At 35.4% G+C, this 21,864-nt stretch overlaps 1 protein-coding gene across 1 annotated transcript in view; it reads left to right on the top strand.

The window, feature by feature from the left end:
• The first annotated feature begins 3,662 nt into the window (after positions 1–3,662).
• LOC127789912 (protein RRP6-like 2) overlaps positions 3,663–21,864 on the top strand; it is a 39,369-nt gene continuing 21,167 nt past the window's right edge. Inside the window, exon 1 of the mRNA XM_052319002.1 lies at positions 3,663–4,526. Coding sequence (XP_052174962.1) covers positions 3,870–4,526 — 657 coding nt within the window. The 5' untranslated portion in view covers positions 3,663–3,869. The remainder of the gene's footprint in view (positions 4,527–21,864) is intronic.

Raw genomic sequence — 21,864 nt, forward strand, 5'->3', positions numbered from 1 at the left:
TACAGGTTATCTTGTTATCTAAAAAAAAAAAAAACGTTACATTAATAAATAATTTAATTCTTGACTTTTAAAATTTTATATGCTTCATCTTTCTTTTCCTCTCTCAACATAAAATTAGAAAAAATACCAGTGGCAGTCACCACCATCGTTTAGGGGGAGAGAGAAAGAGATAAGATAATTGTGATATTATTAAGCCTACAAATCATTGGATATAAAAAAAATGATAAAAGTGAAAAAAAATCATAAGATAGAAGCAGATAAAAATATATAAAGAAAGAGAGGCTAGAGAAACCATCATCACAAATAATGTCGTTGCTAGATAATTAAATAAAATATGTGTACGTGTGTATATGAATTGGGACGGTGTGTCTAATGAGTCACTAAATATAACTATATATGGATAAAGAAAAATTAGAACCAATAAATTACAAGTGAATTAGACAATTTTAAAGTATTTTGGATAATTTTAAATATTTAAATGCGATCGTTTCAGGCCTAAAGGCCAACTGTTACAACTTTTTAACTTCAAGGTATCATTTGTAATTTTTGAGAAATGATGGAAGGTTTCTATATTTATATGAAACCTTATGGGCTGTTGAGCCTATTTTACCCAAACACAAACTATTTTAGAAAATATTTTATGCTCTTAAATAAATTATGAATCAATTTAATAATTTTTGTAAGAAAATTCATCTTAAAATATTTTAGTTTTGAAATTACTGAGTAATATAACTAGTTCTAAATTTTCCATTCTATAAAAATAATAGAAAAAAATACACTCAATAGTTAATACACATTTGATTTGCAAGATTATCTAATTTCAAGATAAGTGATATACTCTTATTTGATAAGCTCTCAAATTTAGGATAGAATAATCCTAAATCCTCATGTAATCCCTCCTCCCGACTTAAATTAGCTAATTTGCGACCACCTTGATATTAGTTAATATTGGGCATAAGGGTCACAACAAAAGGCATTGGTGGCTATGTATTTTTTTTTTTCCCCATAAATGAATGCCTATCATATCTTTAATTTTTCTTAACAAATATATAGATTGACCTTGAGAAAGTCAAACCAATCGAAGAAATTGTCATTCCAAGCTTTGTTATTGGTAATTATGTTAAACCAACTATCATTGTTTGACGTCAACACCTCCTATTCAGTATGTAAATCTTAATGGTGATAAACCACTAAGGTACCATCATCCTTCTTTGATAGTCGTTGAAACACATATTTTTGTCAAATCTCTCTACTTACATCCCAAATACATAAGCTAAAGTCTCATTCATATATAGAGCTTGTCAATCATGTATTTTCTAATATCTTCTCATCATTTTATAGACAAGATGAATAAAAATATATGTATAAAGTTTTAGGTGTTAATAATTCAATATGCATTCAAGTCATAAGTTTGTGGAATTAATTAAAGTGAAAAAAAAGGCTTGTGGGGCCACTATTGTTTATTTTAAAGAGTTTAATTAAGGGTTATTTTTGTTATGTGCCCCTTAAAATACGTGATAAAGAGTAACAAATATACCTTTAATTGTAAAAAAATATAATAGGAATATAATTGAATGGCTATTCTACCCTATCGTTATGTTTGGTACAAGCATAAATATAATGATAATTCAATTTTATTATTATATTTGGTATACCTTAATTTTAATGGAATAAAATGATAAAAATAATCAATTAACAACAATAGCCTTTTATATTATAAAAATTAAAAAAATCTTATAAACAAATTTTAATTCCAAAAAATATACAACTATCTAACACATGTTTAAAAAATCATTTTTGGTCAAAATTGCCAATGATAATCTATTGCTAATGATGATTTATGGTGACAAAAGAGAAAGGGGTTGGTGGCGGTGGTGTTAGTGCAAAAGAAAAAATGTGGTGTTGGTATTAAAGGAGATGTGTTATTTTATCTAGCCATAACATTGAATTTAAATCATCAGATTGAGATGACACTTGGTGGTGGAGGACGATGAACCACACCAAAAATTTGAAAATATCAAACAAAAAATAAATATGAAAAATAAAGAGGAATACGTACCTTATAACAATTTCTAGTAATGCTAAGTGACAACGGTAGTTTAATCTATTTTGAAATGATTTTTCACACAAAATAACTTATGAAGAGGTGAAAGTTAATTTAAGATAGACTTACATATGCGATAATATATTTTTAATCAAAATTTAAAGGTAAAATTGTATTCACAACAGTCGTCTAGTAAAATAGAAAGTTTTCATCTATTTTATGATAATTTTTTTTTTTTTATCAATTTGAGAATTCCTTCATAGCAACAAAACAATATTTTGTGAAAGTTCCATTTTCATCCCACTTTCTCCATCTGTATTCCATCCATCTAAGCATGACCTTATTTTTTATTTTTATTTTGCAAAAGGATAAGATAAATTTATTATTAATTAATCAAATATGTTAAATTTTAAAAATATATAATAAATACACTTTTTTAAAGATAAAATGTATTTATTACTCTACAAGAACATATAATAGAAGAACCCTTTAATTAAAATTATATAAGAAGGCTGTGAAAAGCGAGAAAAAGTATAAATTTATCTTTAGTTGGAGGGTATTTTAGTAAAAGTATATTTAGATCAAAGTATTAGAACGTAAAAAAATTATATTTGCATCCCGAAATTTTACTTTCCACAGTTATATTTTAATATGACTAAAATAACCTTCAACAAAAATCTATTTTTGTCCTCTATAATTACGGATTTGGGATTCGCCTCTTCTCCTCTCATTGATGGTGATGATGAACGATAAAATTTGAGAATAAGAAGAGGAGATCGACGACCCCATCCCATGCCTACTGGTAGCCGCATTCCTTGTCATCGCAAAACATTAGTTTTATTTAATTGAGAAAACACCAATTTAATTTAGTTATTAACTTATGATAAAATAACAAATGGTGAGAAATATCTTTAAAAAAAAAATTAAAAAAATATAAGAGGTTGTGAGGAGGAATAATATCACATTAGCATGATCCAAAGAAGAAATGTGACCTCATTTTGTAAAAGAAATTTTGTATGATAAAATTGAGTATTCGTTTTTGTGTATTTTTGTAATCTAAAGTAAATAATATTTTATAAGAGACATAATGGTCAATATCTTGATTATTCATTATATTATAGATGTTTTTATTTTTATTTTTTGACTTAAACCATATATGTCAAGTCATGTTAAATAACTTAATTGATAAATACAATGATGTAATAAGAACTTATCATTTAAGGGGTTAAAGTCTATGCAAATACTATATGGATAACAGTAACTTTACTCACAACAAAAATAATGCAAGTTTTACTCTTGGATAATAAGTTCTGACCACCACAAAATAACATAATTTAATTTTTTAAGTTAACGATTAATAATAAATAATAAATATAAATAATAAAAGGTCATAATTGAAATTAAATTTTAATTCCTAATAAAATAATAAAAGACGAGTATGAACTTTAAAATAAATTGAAATTTGGTTGTGTTTTTAGTAATTTTACCCTATTTTAATTACCAACACAAGGGTTAAAAAAGAAAAAGAAAATAGAAGAGCATAGCCGAAAAAGAAAAGCCCAATTACGCACGTGTAAAGTTTACGCCGGGCAACCGGTAGCATGACAAACAGAACGCAGGCAGAGGCGCTCAGAGCACGGAGAGCCAAAGCCAAATACAAATCAAAACAAATCAAGGACGACGTATTCGTTCTCATTCAACTGCTCAACCTCTAACCGACTCTAAAACCCTAACCCTAAAACCCTACCAATGAGATTTTGAGCCTTGTTGGAGCTGAACCAATCACTCCCGAAAACCCTTGCTGATCGATACCAGCATCGGCGCCATGGAGATCGACCCCTCTCAGTCCACGAAGCACAAGGCCGAGGCTTTACAGGGCTTCGCAGCTGGCCCTCTCTCGACTTCTCTAGCCAAACTTTCTGGTTCGTCTCGGGGCATACCGTCCGATAAAGACTTCCATTTCTATCGCAACTTCAATGAATTCCGGGCGCCGGTGAACGAGATTGTCGACGCTTCCCAATCAATGCTCGGCACAATTGGCTCGTCGGCTAATCTATGGGGTCGAGAGTTGGGCTTTCCTGAGGATCTTGACGACGCGTACGACTGGCTGGTGAACGTGAACGATGAGGTTTTCGAGAGGTTCGACGTGTCGGTGGATGAGTTTCGGAGCCTGAGAAGGAAGGAAGAGGAGACCGGGGTGCCAATGACGAGTTCGGTGGATTTCGATAGTGGCTTTCAGGTAGTGTATGGGAAGAAGAAGAAGAAGAAGGATGGGGGGGAGGTGCCGAATTCTTTGTCCGCAGTGAAGTTGGCTTCCAGGGATAAGAGAACCATGGGGCCGAAGGCGAAGGTGCCGTTTCATATACGGTCAATCCCTCGGCCGCAGGACGAGTTTAAGATACTGGTGAATAATTCGACCCAGCCGTTTCAGCATGTCTGGTTGCAGAGGAGCGAGGATGGCTCCAGGTCTGTACATCCACAGGTGAGCTTATTGGTATCAACATTTTCAATAATTCTGTTAAAACCATGCGGCTCTATAACTTGTGTCTTAATTGATCATTTGGTATATCTGTGTGAATGCGAAGATTGGACCATGGGAGTTATGGGAAAAAAACCCTGGGTTTGTGCTTTTCTATGACACGAATGCAAATTTTACTAGTTTGAATATGCAATTTATTAATGGAAAAGCAGTATGGTTGACAGATAGTTCTGTTGTGCAGAAACATGGTAAACCGGACATGGCCTTTGGCGATATCAATGTTTATACCAAAACAAATACTGGATTTGTCCATAACTCTAGGCTTTGTGTAATGTGGCGTTTACTGAATCCGCATCTGACAATTTTTTTGGTTGACTGGTAAATCCGCCTATGGAGCCTTACAGGCTTTGCGTATGGTCTCCTCTGTTCAATCCTGGGTATTGGGCCTTTCTCTTGTTCAATAAATGCCGTTCTTCTGGTTTTGCTAGCGAACCCTCATTTTTCCTTGTTCTTTAATCATACATGTCCCTGTAACATCACAGGCAGATATTTGGTCTTTGTGGCACGTAACTGAAGCATATGAACTCTTAATTGTATTCATAGACAAACATCAGATAGCTTGCCAATAAAAAGTGTATAAAACAGTGAAACAAGCAAAAACAGAATGCTTGATTAATTAATTCTCGAGGAATAGGGAAGAATATATACACAAGGGTCCCTTATCTTATCTCCTACATTTTAGGAGAACATTTAGGATTTTTTATCTCCCAAAAAACTAGGAACAAACCAAACTTAAAATACAAACTTGAAATACAAATTTACAACTACTACTCTACAAGGATAATGACTTATCCTTATCTTATCAGTCTCCTATTTTGACTTTTGAATCTTCTTGATCTCGTCCAACAAATAGTATAAAAAGACACTCACCTAGCAGGATTAAGTTTGAATTATTGTTGTAGTGGCATAAAATGACAGTTTTGTATAAATTTGTCATGATATAAATGGGGTTATATTTGTGAACTTCAATTATCAGCGTTCAGCTGCCTTGATCAATTTAAAAATTATGTAGAGGCTTCCATCTCAAGAGTAAATAAATGTCAAGGAAAACTGGATTACTGGTGTTTCATAGCTCTTTACTTACTGTTGAAGAGAATGTTGTATTCAGATAGCATTCTCTTTATGTTTGTTTCATTCATTCTGTTTTGTGTTGCTGTTATATTTGGTCAATGTTTGTGGCAGTAGTTTCTGTTTCGGTTATAAGGCTGTATATATATTCAGCTTATGTAAAGTATTTTGCAAGGCTGTCATTATTCATTATGAGAATAAATCTTCAGTACATTTTTCTCTCTCTCTCTCTTGAGTCTTGATTTCCAATCTTCTACGCCCTAGGGTTCATCTTTTACATGGTATTAGAGCCAACAACCTGCTAATGGCGTCTATTCACGAGAATCATTCTTTCTCTACCTCTCCTCCTGTTCGATCTACTTCGAGTGTTTCGTCCATGTCTCAATTCGATTTCACAGCAGTATCAAAAGTCTTTAGTTTCATTCCACTGAAACTCGATTCAAAGAACTATATCTTTTGGAAGGCTCAGATCTTAGCCACAGTCCGAGCCTTCGATCTAGTGTCGTTCCTGAATAAAGCTTCTCCTCATTCGAAATACATAACTGACTCCACAAGCGACAATGCAGCAACGAACTTGGAGGTGAATCCAGAATATGTGAATTGGCTTAGATATGATCAACTGCTTCTCGAATGACTTTTCTCTACAATTACCGAGGAAGTATTAGCGCAGGTGATTCAATGTGAATCGTCTGCCAAGGTATGGCTTTATCTTGAGAAATTATATGCAAGACAAATCATTGCTAAATCCTTTCAGTTAAAACAGCTGCCGAGGTCTGTTAAAAAGGAAAGTTTATCAATTAATGACTATGTCTTGAAAATTAAGACTATAAGTCATTCTCTAGCAGCCATAGGAGAGCCTCTAAGTGATAATGAAGTGCTTCTTGCTATTCTAAACGGTCTAGATCAAGATTAGGATATTGTGGTGAGTTTAATAACATATCAGATGGACGAGATAGATCTGGAAAAGGTTCAATATTTGTTGCTTATGCATGAACAAAGATTGGCTGCTAAAAATGTGCCTCAATCGTCTCTACAATTTGAATCAATGTCTTCTAATATGAATGTTAATATGGCAACACATCAAAGCAATGGAAATTTCGGCTTTAGTCGAGGTGGAAATGCACAACGAGGAGGAGGTTCAGGATTTAGAGGAGGTAGAGGTCGAGGCAGGTTTTCAAATAGAAAATTATATTGTCAACTATGTGGTAAACCAGGACATTATGTGGATAAGTGCTATTACAGGTTTGATCGTAACTTTACTTGAGTGAATAATTAGCCTACTGGAAATTTTACTGCTGGTAGACCTACTGGAGATTTTAATCCTGGAAATCAGTTTGATTCAGGTGCTTACATGGCAACCTTTAGTGATCCTAATGGAGCCTACACTAATGATACTGGTTCAGTGACAGGCTCACAGTTTCATGGATCTTCGGATTAGTTTCTTCCATACTAATCTCCTCAGTTTAATTCTCCTCAATCATCTCTTTCTGATCCAGCTTGGTTTGTGGACTCGGGAGCCACAAATCATATTACTTAAAGCCTTAATAATCTGTCTATTCACTCGCCTTATCATGGTGGAGAAAAAGTCACTATAGGCAATGGTAAGCAGTTGCCAATTACTCATGTTGGTTCAGGAGTATTAAATACTACTCCAAATTCATTTCTTTGTATTCCTAATGTTCTTCATGTTCTTAGTATACATAAAAATCTTCTTAGTGTTTCTCAACTAACTAGAGATCATAATGTGGTAGCTGAATTTCATTCTAATGTCTATTTTATTAAGGACAAAGGATCCGGGGCAGTTCTTCTACAGGGCCAACTTAAGGATGGGTTATATCAGCTAGTTCCAGCATCTTGTTTCGCTGCAACTAGCACTCCAGCCCACTCTCTAGAGCAAATTTCAGTTCCTTCAGCTAATATTTCATCTAATTCATGTAATGTTTTCAGAACATGTAAAGGATAGGATTCATTTGTTCATGAAATGTCCAAAGATGTTTGTGTAGCTCAAAACACTAGTAGTTGCCAAGATTGGCATAATTGATTGATTGGGTCATCCTTCTTTGAATGTATTACAAAAAGTGTTGAATAAAATTGGAATTTCTTGTTCATCTTCCAATTTGTCCTTTTGTGATTCTTGCAAAATAGGTAAGTTGCATCAACTTCCTTTTGTTTCTCACGAAATTACTACTGTTCGTCCCTTCCAGCTTGTTTATTCAGATCTCTGGGGACCAACACCCATGTTGTCTATGGAAGGTTTTTGCTATTACATCATTTTTGTAGATGCTTATACTTGATACACTTGGTTATACCCTTTAAAGCTCAAATAAGATGTTTTGTCAGTTTTCAGTACCTTTCATAAACTGGTTGAGAATCAATTTCAAACCAAACTTCAGGCTTTGCAAACAGATAATGGGGGGGAATATCGTGCTTGTCTACCCTATCTTCATAACAATGGCATTCAGCCTAGGTTTTCATGCCCTCACACTCATCAACAAAATGGAATTGTTGAAAGAAAGCATCGGCATATAGCTGAAATGGGATTGACTCTATTAGCTCATGCTAAAATGCCTCTAAAGTTTTGGGTAGAAGCTTTCCTCATTGCTATTCATGTGATTAATCTTCTACCTTCCACATCTATTCAATCTCAGGTTCCTTTTGAGTTGTTGTATCGAAAACCTCCTAATTATCATTTGCTCAAGCCATTTGGTTGTGCATGTTTTCCATTGTTTTGACCTTACAACAAACATAAGTTTGAGTTTCATTCAACTAAGTGTATCTTTATTGGATATAGTTCTATTCAAGCTGGTTACAGATGTCTTCATCCATCAGGTTGCATCTACACTACTCGTCATGTTCAATTTAATGAACTAGACTTTCCTTATTTGACTGTCTTTTCTTCATCTCCTTGTACTGATGAATCATCTACAAAGTTCCAATCTCACAATCCTACTACATAGTTTCTTCATCCTATTATTTCTCCTATTGTCTATCCTTCAGTTTCTGATCAGTGTCCCGTAGTTGCTCCTTCTCCGGATCCAGTTCTGCATACATCAGGCAGTTTGCCTGCTGCCACCACATCATCTTCTTTGTCTTCTGCACCTCCTGCACCTTCTGCTCCACCTATCTCAAAGGTTACTACAACTAAAGCTCCTCCAGCTCCATCAATTCACCCTATGCTTACTTGGTTTAAGTCTAGACAACTTATTCACAACTCTCCTCATTTATTAGTGAGCTCACTTGAGCCAACATCCGTTAGTGAGGCTTTCTTAGACTCACGATGGGTTAAAGCCATGGAAGAAGAGTACAATGCTCTACAAAAGAATCACACTTGGGAATTGGTTCCTTATACAGCTGATATGAATTTGGTTGGAAACAAATGGATTTTCCGAGTTAAGTTTAAACCTGATGGGTCTGTTTTAAAGTATAAAGCTAGACTTGTTGCTAAAGGTTTCTTACAAAATCCAGGCGTAGACCATGTTGAAACATTTAGTTCAGTGGTTAAAGCACCCACAATTCGGGTTTTGTTTTCTCTAGCTGTGTCTTTTGGCTGGGAAATTCAGTAAGTAGATGTGAATAATGCATTTTTAAATGGTGACTTGGCAGAAACAGTATATATGGCACAATCGGAAGGGTTTGTGAGTGTTTCAAAGCCCACTCATGTTTGCCGGTTGATAAAATCCCTATATGGGTTGAAACAAGCTCCTCGAGCTTGGTTTAATAAGCTGAAAGAAGTGTTACTTAGCCGGGGTTTTGCTCGTTCAATTGCATATGCCTCTTTGTTCATAAAAAGAATAGCTAATTATGTGCTGTTTGTGCTTGTATATGTTGATGATATATTTCTCACTGGCTCTAGTTCTGCTGCTCTTCAGGATTGTATTCATGTTCGTGATTGTCAATTTGCCTTGAAAACTCTAGGAGCTGTCAACTATTTCCTAGGGTTTGAAGCCTATAGAAATGCATGTGGTCTTTATCTTACCCAAACTAAATATGTTATGGTTTTATTGAAGAAGGCTGGTATGGAAGATTGTAAGCCTTGCGACACACCTATGAATGCTGGACTTTCCTTAACAAATGAAGGTGAAGATCTTCCTAATCCAGCCCTATATCGAACTATTATAGGCTCTCTCCAATACTTGACATATACATGACCTGACCTTGCATTTGCTGTTAATAAGTTGAGTCAGTTTTCTTCCAAACCTAAGAGTCAACTTTGGATGGCTTGCAAAAGATTGGTTCGATATATCAAGGGGATAGCTGGTCTTGGTTTATTTTTCTCATCCACACCTGGAAATTTGAGTCTAACAGTTTTTACTGATGCTGATCATGCTGGATGTAAAGTCACTAGAAGGAGTACTAGTGGATTTTGTGTGTATCTTGGTCAAAATCTTATTGTTTGGGGCTCTAAAAAGCAGTCAGTTATTGCTCGATTTGTAGGGGAAGCTGAGTATAGATCTGTTGCTTTGGGTGTAATGGAAATTTTATGGCTTAAATCTTTGTTTGCTGAGTTGGGTTATCCGATTATTTCTCCTCTAGTTTTGTGGTGTGACAACTTAGTAGCCAAAAGCATGGCTAAAAATCCTATTTTCCACTTAAGAACGAAGCATGTTGGTGTTGATATGCATTTTGTTAGGGAAAAAGTTGAAAGAGGTGAAGTAGAAATTTGCTATGTTCCTACATCTGACCAGGTGGCGGATATTCTAACCAAGAGTTTACCAAGGGACAGATTTCAGGTGTTATGCAGCAAACTTAGACTTGCCTGGTCCCCTGTCAATACTAGTACTCAACGGTGTACAGCAATGATAGCATTTCACAAAAAGTTTTCTTCTGCAGAACAAGTGAAGGAGCATGATTTAAAGGGGAGTGTTGAAGAGAATGTTGTATTCAGATAGCATTCTCTTTATGTTTGTTTCATTCATTCTGTTTTGTGTTGCTGTTATATTTGGTTAATGTTTGTGGCAGTAGTTTCTCTTTCGGTTATAAGACTGTATATATATTTAGCTTATTTAAAGTATTTTGCAAGGCTGTCATTATTCATTCTTAGAATAAATCTTCAGTACATTTTTCTCTCTCTCTTGAGTCTTGATTTCCAATCTTCTACGCGCTAGGGTTCATCTTTTACACTTACCCCCCCCCCCCCCCCAAAAAAAAAAAAAAAAATAAAAAAATTTAATCCCACTAAGTGAAGTCAGCTACATGAATATTAGCTTTCCAATTTGTTAGAGAAGTACACAACACTCCCACAAATTCTCACAACTCAATAACTGAACTTCCTCACTCTCACACCCGAGAACACAATCAATATGGATAACACAAACAAGGAATAAAAGAAAACAGTAATAACACAAAAGGATTTATCTTGGTTCAGTCTCAAAAGTGAGACCTACATCCAGACTGCTGTTACGTCACCCAATCAACTATCTTGAAACGCCTTTAGGATGATTACAAAGAGCACTTGAATCCTACCCAGCCCATATACCCTGAAAGCTAGCAGAATTCCAAGATTACAAGACTATCCCTAGCCTTACTCTTGATCTCTCACTCAATCCCAGTACACAAGATAGAAACGGAAGAATAATCCTACTTCGGAATGAAGCGTACACTCTGATTTAACCCCTCCTCATCCCACAATCCCTATTTATAAGCTATAGGGATGTGAGCCCGGCTGACCGAACTACATAACTAACTTAATTGGTCAGCCACCCTTCTAGAAGACATACTTTCTAGAAGTGTTCTAATTTTAATTCTTAAACAAATAAGGGAAACAGACCAATACAAGCATACGAAATACATTTTGATTACATAACTTCTAATCTAATACAAATGACATAACACAATCATCTCTATCTATGACCAAGTATTTTTCAAGGCCCTTATAACTTACATCATACCTAAGACTTCCCTACCAAGTTTTTCTTGATCTTCTTCTTTCTCTTTTGCAAGTACTTGTTCCATTCTTTCTACTGTCTTCATAAGTGTCTCTATTAGTTTTTTTGTCACATGGTCAAATCATTTTTATCGCAAATCACGCATCTTAATACACCCCCCCCCCCCCCCCCGGGCCCTCGACCTCCTACACACACAGACATAGACAAAACAACATACCAAGCCTTCACTCACTATGTAAGGTTAGCTACATGAATTCTAGCTTTTGGTTCATATATGACAGTGATGTATTTTTTTTTTTTGCTTTTGTTTTTTGATCCAACAAGTTTTTTGCTGTCCCTCCTCTTTTATCTAGGCTTGGGACTGACAATAGATAAAAATCCATAGGTGGAGTTATTCATATATGACTATGCAAGGAAAAAAAAGAAAAAAAGAAAGCTATAGATGCTAATCTTGTCATCAAATATGATAGTTAACATATACATATCACATGTAATAGATGTACAGAGGCAGGAAGGAAACCTAGAGGTAACACTAATTGAATTGTTTCTGTTAAACAGACTTTTCACTAATTGAATTGTTTCTTCATTAGGGAACAAAAACAACAAAATGACAATGAAGAGGTATACCAGTGAAAGATATATCACCCTGAGGGAAAATTATGGGCTGTAGCTGAAGGTTGGATATTGGTTTAATGGCCCCATAGATGTGTAGGTCCTTTAATGCTCCTGAGCAGTTACCAAAGTGTTAAAAGTTGTCTAGAGTATAGGATAAGAAGATCAGTGAAAACAGTGCATTTTTTAGGGCCAATGAAGAATTAAATAGATGTTTATATCCTAATCTGTAATTAGTGATAGTTGGGGGGTTAAACTGTAAATATTTAATAGTCTTCATTGGGATATCCACCCACTATTATAAATAGAGGGCAAGGGGTAGCAAGAGAGGTAGATTTCTCATTTTATGTGTGCGAGTGCTGATTGTTTATGAGAGAGAGGCTAGAGCTTTGTAATCTTGGGAAAGCAATTGGGATGTACTCGGGATAAAAGAGAGAAAAGGGAAACTGCTGTACTGATCAAGTTTCTGTCAATAAAGATCGTTCTTGGTGGCTCTTGAAGATTGGATGTAGGTTTCCTCAAAGGGAACCGAACCAGGATAAACATTGTGTTCATTTGGTTGATTGGTTTGCATTTCTTGATTATGTGATTTCATTTACTGTTTCTGTTGATTATTGTCACAGCCCTAGGGTTGTGGTAGGAATTTGGAGGGATTAAGGAAAGAGAAAGCAGAAAGGGACGGAGATATAGAACTGAAACAGAGAGAAATGAGGAGGAAAGAGAAGAAGAACCGAGAGAGAGAATTAAGAGAGAATAGAGTTTGAAATTCATTCTTTAATTCAAGCCTGCGAACAAACCCCTAACAGCAGCCTTATATAGGCATCTTTGTCTTCTAACAGCCTAACCACTTGCTAAAAATATATCCTCATAGTTATTATAAACCTATTACAAGATTACCCCCTTTATTATATTCCTATTACAGCATTGACCCTCCTATACTTCTAGGTACATGACAATTATATATTTTCTGTTGATTCTCTTCGAGTGTGGTGTTTGTGTTGGCTGGAGAGTTGTGAGTGTGTTGAGGGGTGTTTGATTGGTTCTTGGGTGTGTTTAAAGGCTGTCAGTGCTCCCAATTTATAACACAAAGGAATGAGGACATGAACTTATTGTAAAACTGGCATTTTTAATTAGTTTTCTGTATAGTTTATGAGAACTAAGTTTACTTAAGTAATAAAATAATGTCTAGGGCATTTTAGATTTGAAAAGTTGGCTCAGCCTCAATAACATAGACCACAGATATTCTCATATCATACTCAATGTTTACGTTTTGACTTTTGCACAGTGTTTTATTATCAACTAGGATTCTTTAGTTTTCCATCTACCAGTATAAAGATTGCTACTTTTTAAATGTTCTCCACTTGTATGAGTATGTATCTTTGTTCGCCTAGGAATTTGTTATTTATATACTGAATTAGAAGTTCTGCCAGTTATAAGTAGAAATGAAGTAGGGGTAAAGAAGTGTGAGTTTATACTTATGCAAATATACAAATAGGAAATTCATTCAAACTGGTAGCTGAGGGTATCCCATTATAGTTGCACAAGTAGATGCCAAAGTGGCCAGTTGTTATTGACCCCCACGGCCCACCCCCCCCCCCCCCCAAAAAAAAAAAAAAAAGAAAAAGTTCTTATTTATGACTATATCTTTTATCTGGAAGCATCCTATTTAGTTTGATCATTTGGAGGATAGTCCTTATTCACCTAGAGAATAGCCTTTGAAAAGTAGAAAGGCTCCATTAAAATGTTATGAATTTTCACCTTTACCGTATCAGGAATGACCAATACAATGCCTACAAAACAATTGAAATTTTTTCTTTTTTTTTTCTTTTTTGCAAAAAAATGTCTTGTATTTTCCTACATTCAAGTTGCATTATTGAACTAAAAAAAAATAGTCAATAAAACCCTTTACTGACAATAATATAAAGTGACTGGTCTTTTTAGTTGTTTTCTGGAATAACTTAGTGCTTCTATAGAAGAGCTGAAATGGTTGCCTTTGAACACATCCGTGTGTTATTATCCAAGCTTGATGGATTCATCAATGATTACTTCCCAAGCTGCTGATTAGCTACTGGTATAGCCAAACTCTTTCAGATCCCAATCAACTCATATTTCTAAGCTTGTCCAAGAACAAACAAGGCATATTTCAGAGCTCAATTACATGGGAGTTGTTACCTTTTAAAAAAAAAAAAAAATTCAATTAGCTTTGTTGGATTTCATGATACTTCTCTTCTGCTGGACATGCTTTTAAATTCAAAAGCATGTCTTGCTTTGTATCTTCCTTTTTTTTCCCCAATACAAACTCTTTCGCATAAACTGTTGTAATTTTGTCAAAGACAACAAATAACCAAAGGGAATTATTTTGTCATAAATAAACAAAGATAGTTGCTTGTAAATGTTTTACACAAAATGTACATAATGCAGATACAGGCATTAACAGTTATTTAGTTTGGAAGGCTTTTGCTAAACAAGAAACAATTAAATATAAAAGTTCCTTTTCCCATGTTTGGCCTGAACGGAAAGGACAAGAGTAAGTAGTCTCAGCCAAGAATTTTCATCTTCTATAAATGGATAGTATTTGAAGGAAAAAGGGAAAACCACCTGGTACTGCCAATGAAAGGAAAGGAAGTGTCTCTTGGTTCTTTACCTATCATTTTCTTAACTTTAATGTTTTTATTTTTCTCTTTTGCCAAGATCCTTCCAAACTTGTTCCAAAGTTGTCTTTGGTTGAAGTGAGGAAAATACAAGGAAAGACAAGAAAAATAAGAAAAATGAATCAGTAAGATAGTCATATGGTTCTTCTCCATGTCTTATGATCGAAAGGACATGTAACAAGGAATGCAGGAGATGATTTAGTTAGTTTACCTTACCATTTAACTCCTTTTGTAGAACAAGTATCTGAAACTCTCAAGAGTGTCACTTCAGGATGTCAAATAAAAGGGCCCTTCCCTTCTAATTTTCATCAAAGATGCATTGATTTCCATCCACAAGTCAGATCCCCTTTCTTCCTATCCTTTTGTCACCTTTACCAGATATAACAGCGTGTTTCTTTTGCTTCTCTTCTTCCATCTTTCCACCTCCTTTTATGGTATCTTCTAGAACAAGCACAACTCGGGATATTTTCCTAAATTACCTACTAGGAGATTATGGCTTTGGACCTTTGGTATAGTAGTTTTGTTCACTCATACATTGTTGATGCCATATATCGACATAATATATTTTGTGAATGTGAAATCATTGTTTGGTGAGGTTATCATGGATGTTTTTTTATTGATAAGAGTATATAAACAAAAAATGAACTGCTGAGAGGGGGTGAATCTTGTAGAAAATATATGTTCAATAAGATTGCATGGGAGGTGAAGGAGGGCACACAAAAAGAGGAATCCTCCCTCGACCCAAAAAATAGGAAATTGAGAAGTGTTCCCTTCAAATAAAATATGTAACTCTTCACTCCATCACAAGCTTGTTTGTTCCTTTCTATCTAGATACACCACCTGAGACATAAAGGAAAAATGCTCTGAGCCTCTCCTTGGTAAGCTATGTGGCCAAGCAAACACAAATCTAACTCTTTGGCCGGTATACTCACGACTGGTAAGTTACTTAGCAATGTAAAAGGATGTGATCAATTGACCCTCTTCCTCCCTTGTATAGGAAGCAATAGCATCAGCCAGCAATCACATGCCTCTCTTGTCAGATTGTCAATAAGAAGGATGGATCCATTTGAATTTCAAGTATCGTCCCCTGTTCGGAAATAGGTTATTCATCAAGCAATCTAACAATGTTTTTTGTGGAGTTCAATTCCCAATCTTGGAGATTTTGTCTATAGATGGATGACCAAAAAATGACTCCCAGCTTCAGAGTTCAAGTTTCCTTCATTGAGGTGTCTATAAAGGATCGAGAAAATCTCCCTTAAGGGTCTATGACTGCACCAATTATCCTGCCAGAAATTTATCCTTGCCCCATCTCCAATATTAAAGGTTGTATGAGTAGAGAAGACATCCAAACTCTTAGAAGTACCGCTCTATAAACCTCCATTAGCATGTGATTTATAGCTAGCAGTGCACCACTCTGCCCCATGCGAGCATCTGCGCCACTGTCTTCCTAAGGAATGAGATCACTGGAGAGATTGCAAGAAGGGGGAAAAAAACTCTTTGCCAATGCCATCCATGTTATTCTATCATCTATCAAAAAAATGTTATTTTATTAAAAAAAGATTTGATTCAATTCAGAAATATTTTAGAAATATATAACAAAAACAATGGTCACAACTCTCTAGATCAAATTAAGTCAATTTTAATGCATCTAGGTAATTCCTGTGAACTGATGGATGCTATTTCTAAAAATGGAAATAAGAATACAGTTACAGAACATGACCATACAACTATTAGTTTGGTCAAAATGACCATTACATTTTGCATGCTACCAATTAGGGACAGGACAGTGGCTAACTCATGACGGAAAGACAAACAGTTAAACTCAAAGTAGGGTTGTAAATAAGCCAAGCTAAGCAGTGGGCTGTTGAGTTTGGTTCAATAGTTTTATGGGTTTCAAAATTATGTTGAGGTTTAGTTTGTCTGACTTTTGAGCCCATGTCAAACAAAGATTAATAGAAATGATAATGAGCCAAAGCTTGGGAATAGTACTGCTATCCCATCCTTAGTATCCTAAGTTTTAAGAAAGTATAAACTTAAATTAGTCTTATCCCGATATGACAAATCTTGAATGAGGTATAGTTGGACATTAATGAAGAGGAGGGAGGGAAGCTATTTTGTCCCAGATCTTAATGAACAGAGAGAGAGAGAAGATGAAAGAGAGGAGAGTTAATGAAGAGAGAGATGAGGGGCAATTTTGTCTATTTGGTTCAAAATTTTATTACCATAGAAGTGGGATAAAATTATAACAGGGGGACTTGGAATTAATTTATCCCACTTCTGTGGGATAAATCAATATTGGGCTTATTTAGTCTCTAATCTTTTAAGATTCCAAACATGACCATATTCCACTAGATGGTAATGGTATAGGCACTGTCTTATCCGCTTATCAAACAGGTCGTAAAAGTATTAGCTGAATATGTGTCTAGTAGATTATTGATACGGGATTGGGCCAAAACCAGCAGCATAGCTACAAGATCAATCTGTTTTATCTCAAAGCCATCCATAGAGTAGAAGAGTAAGGCGTTACAAGGCTTTGCAGTCATGTTTTTGTTATTTTATAGCAAAGCTTTCAGGTGGGCCCTAGGTAACATCATCCAACAAAAAATTTTCTCTTTTTTTTGTTGTTGCATCTTTAATGAATTTTTAGTCTAAATTAGAGGAGGTTGGTGCGCTTCTGTTGCAATGAATGCTTACTGCCATTGGGTTTTCGATTTATTTATGGGGCAAGGAGATGGGATTCTTCTAGATTCTATCACCAAATTTGAAGGGTTAGTGAATGAAAATAATAAGGTTTTTGAGAATGGGTTTCAAGGGCTGAGAAAGAAGGTAGGGTAAAAGGGGGTTGGAGCGGTGAGTTTGACAGATTCTAGAACTGGCTTTCACTTGATGTTTAGGAATAAGATGATAGGGATGAGTCAAATCTGTTGGTAAGGATAAAGGGGAGGATTCGCGTTCATCGGCGAAAGTGGTCATTGGGGATACGAGGATCATGGGAGCAAGACCAAAGGTGTCCTTTCATATACCAACGATCCCTCGGCCCCAAACTGTGTTTAACATAGTGGTTAATAACTCCAATATGCCATTTCTGCATGTCTGGTTGCAGAGGAGTGAGGATGGGTCCCGATTTGTACATCCGCAGGTATGCTTCTACGTATCTGTAATTTTGAAAATTCCTTGATACGCCTTTGTAGAAATTGTCTCATTTAGTCTTGTTGGTGTCTTTGTGTCAAAGAAATGTGAGATTATCCTTTTATGATATGGATCCACCAAGGTTTCATTTGGGAACTTAAATTTGGATCTAGGGCATGGATTTGGAAAATGTTGATTTGTAATTTAGAGAATTGCAATCCACATATTTAAGATTAAATTGTTTGAGTTATGAATGTAAACAAAAGGAGTTAATTAGTTACTCCACATAATTTAAGTTAAATCAAGATTGCATTTCTTATTTTATAAGCACTTTCCTGTATTGAATGTATAGAAAGATGTTAGATATGCACACATATACGCATATTTATACTATTTTTATATTATTTAATGAACTTGCACATCATGTATGTATGTATTTATCTTAACCGAAAATAATCTTGGTTGTGGAATGGAGAGGTACAAGGGATTATCTAAACTAAGGGAGCTTGCGACATGACTTCACATACCTTCTGTAATGGAAAAAAAAACAAAGAGGCATATTTTTGCCAAAAAAGAAGTGAAGAAGGCAGTTAGTGAAGCAAAGTAAAAAACTTTTGAAAATTTATACCAATTATTTGACACAAAAGAAGGGGAAAGAATCTTAGTAAAAGAAAAAAGAAGGGGAAAGAGATCTAAATAACTACCTAAGTCAAAGAGAAAAGAAAACAAGGGGTTTGAACAAGTGAAATGCATAAAAGATGAAAATCAAAAAGTACTCGTAGATGAGGGGGCAGTCAAGGAGAGATGGAAGGAGCATTTCTTGAAGTTATTCAATGAAGGTGGAGACAAGTGTTGGGTTGGGGCATCTTAGGGGCTGTTTAGTTGTGAAAAGTAAGAGGGTGGGATTTTTTTTGGTGTAACTTGTGTTAGATAAGTAGATGGAGATGAATTAGGAAAATTTTGTGGAGAACCATGTTTTCCAAATCTCCAAATTAGTAAGGAAAATTTGAAAAACTCATTTTAGGAGTTTTCCAAGTAAAGATCAAATTTGGAAGACCATGTTTTCCTAATCTCCATTTTCTATTTAGAATTTTGTATTTGAACAAAGTTTTCTGATTTTCATTTTTTGTGAAGCAACTTTTTGGAAAACCGGGGGTGTTTTTCACAACTAAAAAACCCCTTAGTACTTCTGAAGAAGATATGATTACAATACATGTTATATAGATGTATATGTCCAATGAAATAAAGCAACCATTGAAAAAGATGAAGAATAACAAAGTAGTTGGAATAGATAATATATCTATAGAAAAGGGATGTGGGACTGTCTCAAGGGAGATTTGGACGGTTTTATATCATAGGTGTAAGAGTAGGTGTTAAGATGTATTTTATGCTTGGGTTGTTATATAATTTTTTGTATTTGTGGGTAGTTATTATTATTATTTCTTTATGTTGGACATATGTGTGTGTGAAGGTGAAAAGCAGTTATGTGATCAGTTTTCATCAGAAACTCCTTCTTGCTCTTTTCTCTGTCTCCTTTCTTCATTTTTCTCCTCTTTTTGCTTTTTCAGTTTTTTTCCTTCCTTCTTTCGTTCTCTTCTGTTTTCCCTTCTCCATTCCCTATTGCCCTACCTCAAAAATGATGCGGTCACCAATCAAGACTCGATTCAAGGCTGACCCAACCAAACCGGAACAGTATCACCAGAATAGTAGCCCCAAAATAGTATTTTAATACTTCATATGTTTTAAATTCTACTTGATTTAGAATTATATTTATGTTTCTACTTGATTTAAGATTCTACTTCATGTTTCTACTTGATTTAGGATTCTACTTCATTTTGGTTAGGGTTTTATTTTTATTAGAATTCTAGTTGACTTTTACTTAGGATTTATTTCTATTAGGATTTTAGTTGAATTTTATTTACAAATATTAGATGGATTTGGATTAACCAAACACTATAAATATACCTAGAAGTTAGGGGTTGTAATCACTAATCAAGTTTTTCTCAATACAAATTTTAGCAACCTATTTGGATTTTCTTAGCAAAACAGTCTTATTTTTGCGTCTTCTTGGAAGCCAAGCTTCGGTCATTGAAGTTTGTTCTTTTAAGGGTTTATTTTGGTGTGTTTTCTTCACACACACGCTACACGCTGCGTCAGGTGGTATGAGAGCGGTTAATCAACCAATCAGATGGCCAATCTTGAAGGTAACGGTAGCAACCAGCCTTATGACAGTGATCGGGGGCTGCCCGTGGTTTGGAGAGCAATCGAAGAACAACGGGAAATAACTTGTACAATGCAGCAGTAATTGGAGCGAATCTGCAACCAATTGGGTGCTTTACAACGAGTTAAGGATAATCGAAACCGGACTAATGGAGTGAATGAAGCCGGTTACGTTCAACCAGGAAGACCAGCCATTAATCTTGTCCTTGTTAATCCTAAAAGACCAATGATGGATGATAGCGACGATGAGAATAATCTTGGTCGTATGATAGCCAACTCTAGTGGTAGAGGGGTTAGGAGGAATGCACAACAATACAACCATTGGGGAAACGATGAGTATAAACTAAAGATTTTTTTTTTTTTTTTCAGTTCCATGACAAAGGCCCTTTGAGGGTTTGGGCATCTAATGTGTGGCACCCGACTGTTGTTCCAAAGCATGCTTTTGCCCTTTGGCTTGCTGCCAAATCAAGGCTGCTTACGAGGGACAGGTTGCTCTATCTTGATCTTGACAGAAGCTGCGTTCTTTGTGGGACTGCTGTGGAGACCAACAACCATCTTTTCTTCCAATGCCCTTTCAGCTCATCTGTTTGGGGCATTAACCGTGAATGGCTGGGCATATCGAGGCTCATGAGCACTATTCCTAGTGCTTTAAAGTGGTTAAAGAAGGAAGCTCGAGGATCGTCGTGGCAAGCCAAGGTCAAGAGGATTGCTCTTGCCTGCACCATTTACTATCTTTGGAATATCAGGAATAGGAAGATTTTTGAAGACCATAGGCCTTGTTTTGACATTGTCATTCGTAGGATCAAAACACAAGTATATAGAGTCACTTTTTCTTTGTATCCTCATGTTTTGATTCATTTTGAGGCCCTCTCTTTGGGTCAATGATTGTATCCCTGGGTATGCCCAGTGTACTTGTACAGTTTCTTTTGATCTTTATACATTTACCGTTCAATCAAAAAAAAAAAAAAATAAAGAATGTTTTTTTGGTGAGTTTGGAGCTTGATCTCGAACATTATGTTGTCCCAACAACCTCAACGTTTGCAAACTCAAGTCTAGTTTATGTTGCTAACATGACAAAAACTTCAAGGTTATTGACTCATACTGGGGTATTTTCCAATCCCGAGGGCTCACGCATTGCTTCGCAATCCAAGGATGGTGATGTTTCTTTTGATCGGCTTGCGACTGTAAAAGAGATGGAGGCCATGTTAGTAGATCCTTCTACAGTTTATTCAGGTTCTGGTATGGTTGAATCGAAGGTAATAGGAACATATTCACCTTTGCGATTGCAAAAGCAAGAGGTCACATGGGTCTCTTTATGGATAGAGGTGTTAGATGGGTCTCTTTATGGATAGAGGTGTTAGATCTCCCAGGCTAGTTAACTCGGGTAGTGCAATTACTTTCGGTATTAATTTGAAATTAGATTCTAAAACTAAGAATGTTGTAGCAATTGCTGCTATAGCTGATCAAGTGTTTAGACCAAAGGAGGATTCAAGCATCAATATTTTAAGTGATGGAGAAACTGTTGGTAGTCATGGAATAAGCCTTTATTCGAAACAATTGCAAAAGAATGCTTCTCCAGGCAAAAAAAATCTACAGATGAATTCAGAAGCTATTGAGGAGTCAAAATCAATAAAGCTGATGAAAGGAGAAGAACCTGTGATAAGATCTACCAGATTAGAGAAGCGTTCAAGATGGAATGTTCAATGTCCTCAATCT

This window comes from Diospyros lotus, chromosome 14, assembly GCF_014633365.1.
Source record: "Diospyros lotus cultivar Yz01 chromosome 14, ASM1463336v1, whole genome shotgun sequence".
In the NCBI taxonomy this organism is placed as follows: Eukaryota; Viridiplantae; Streptophyta; class Magnoliopsida; order Ericales; family Ebenaceae; genus Diospyros; species Diospyros lotus.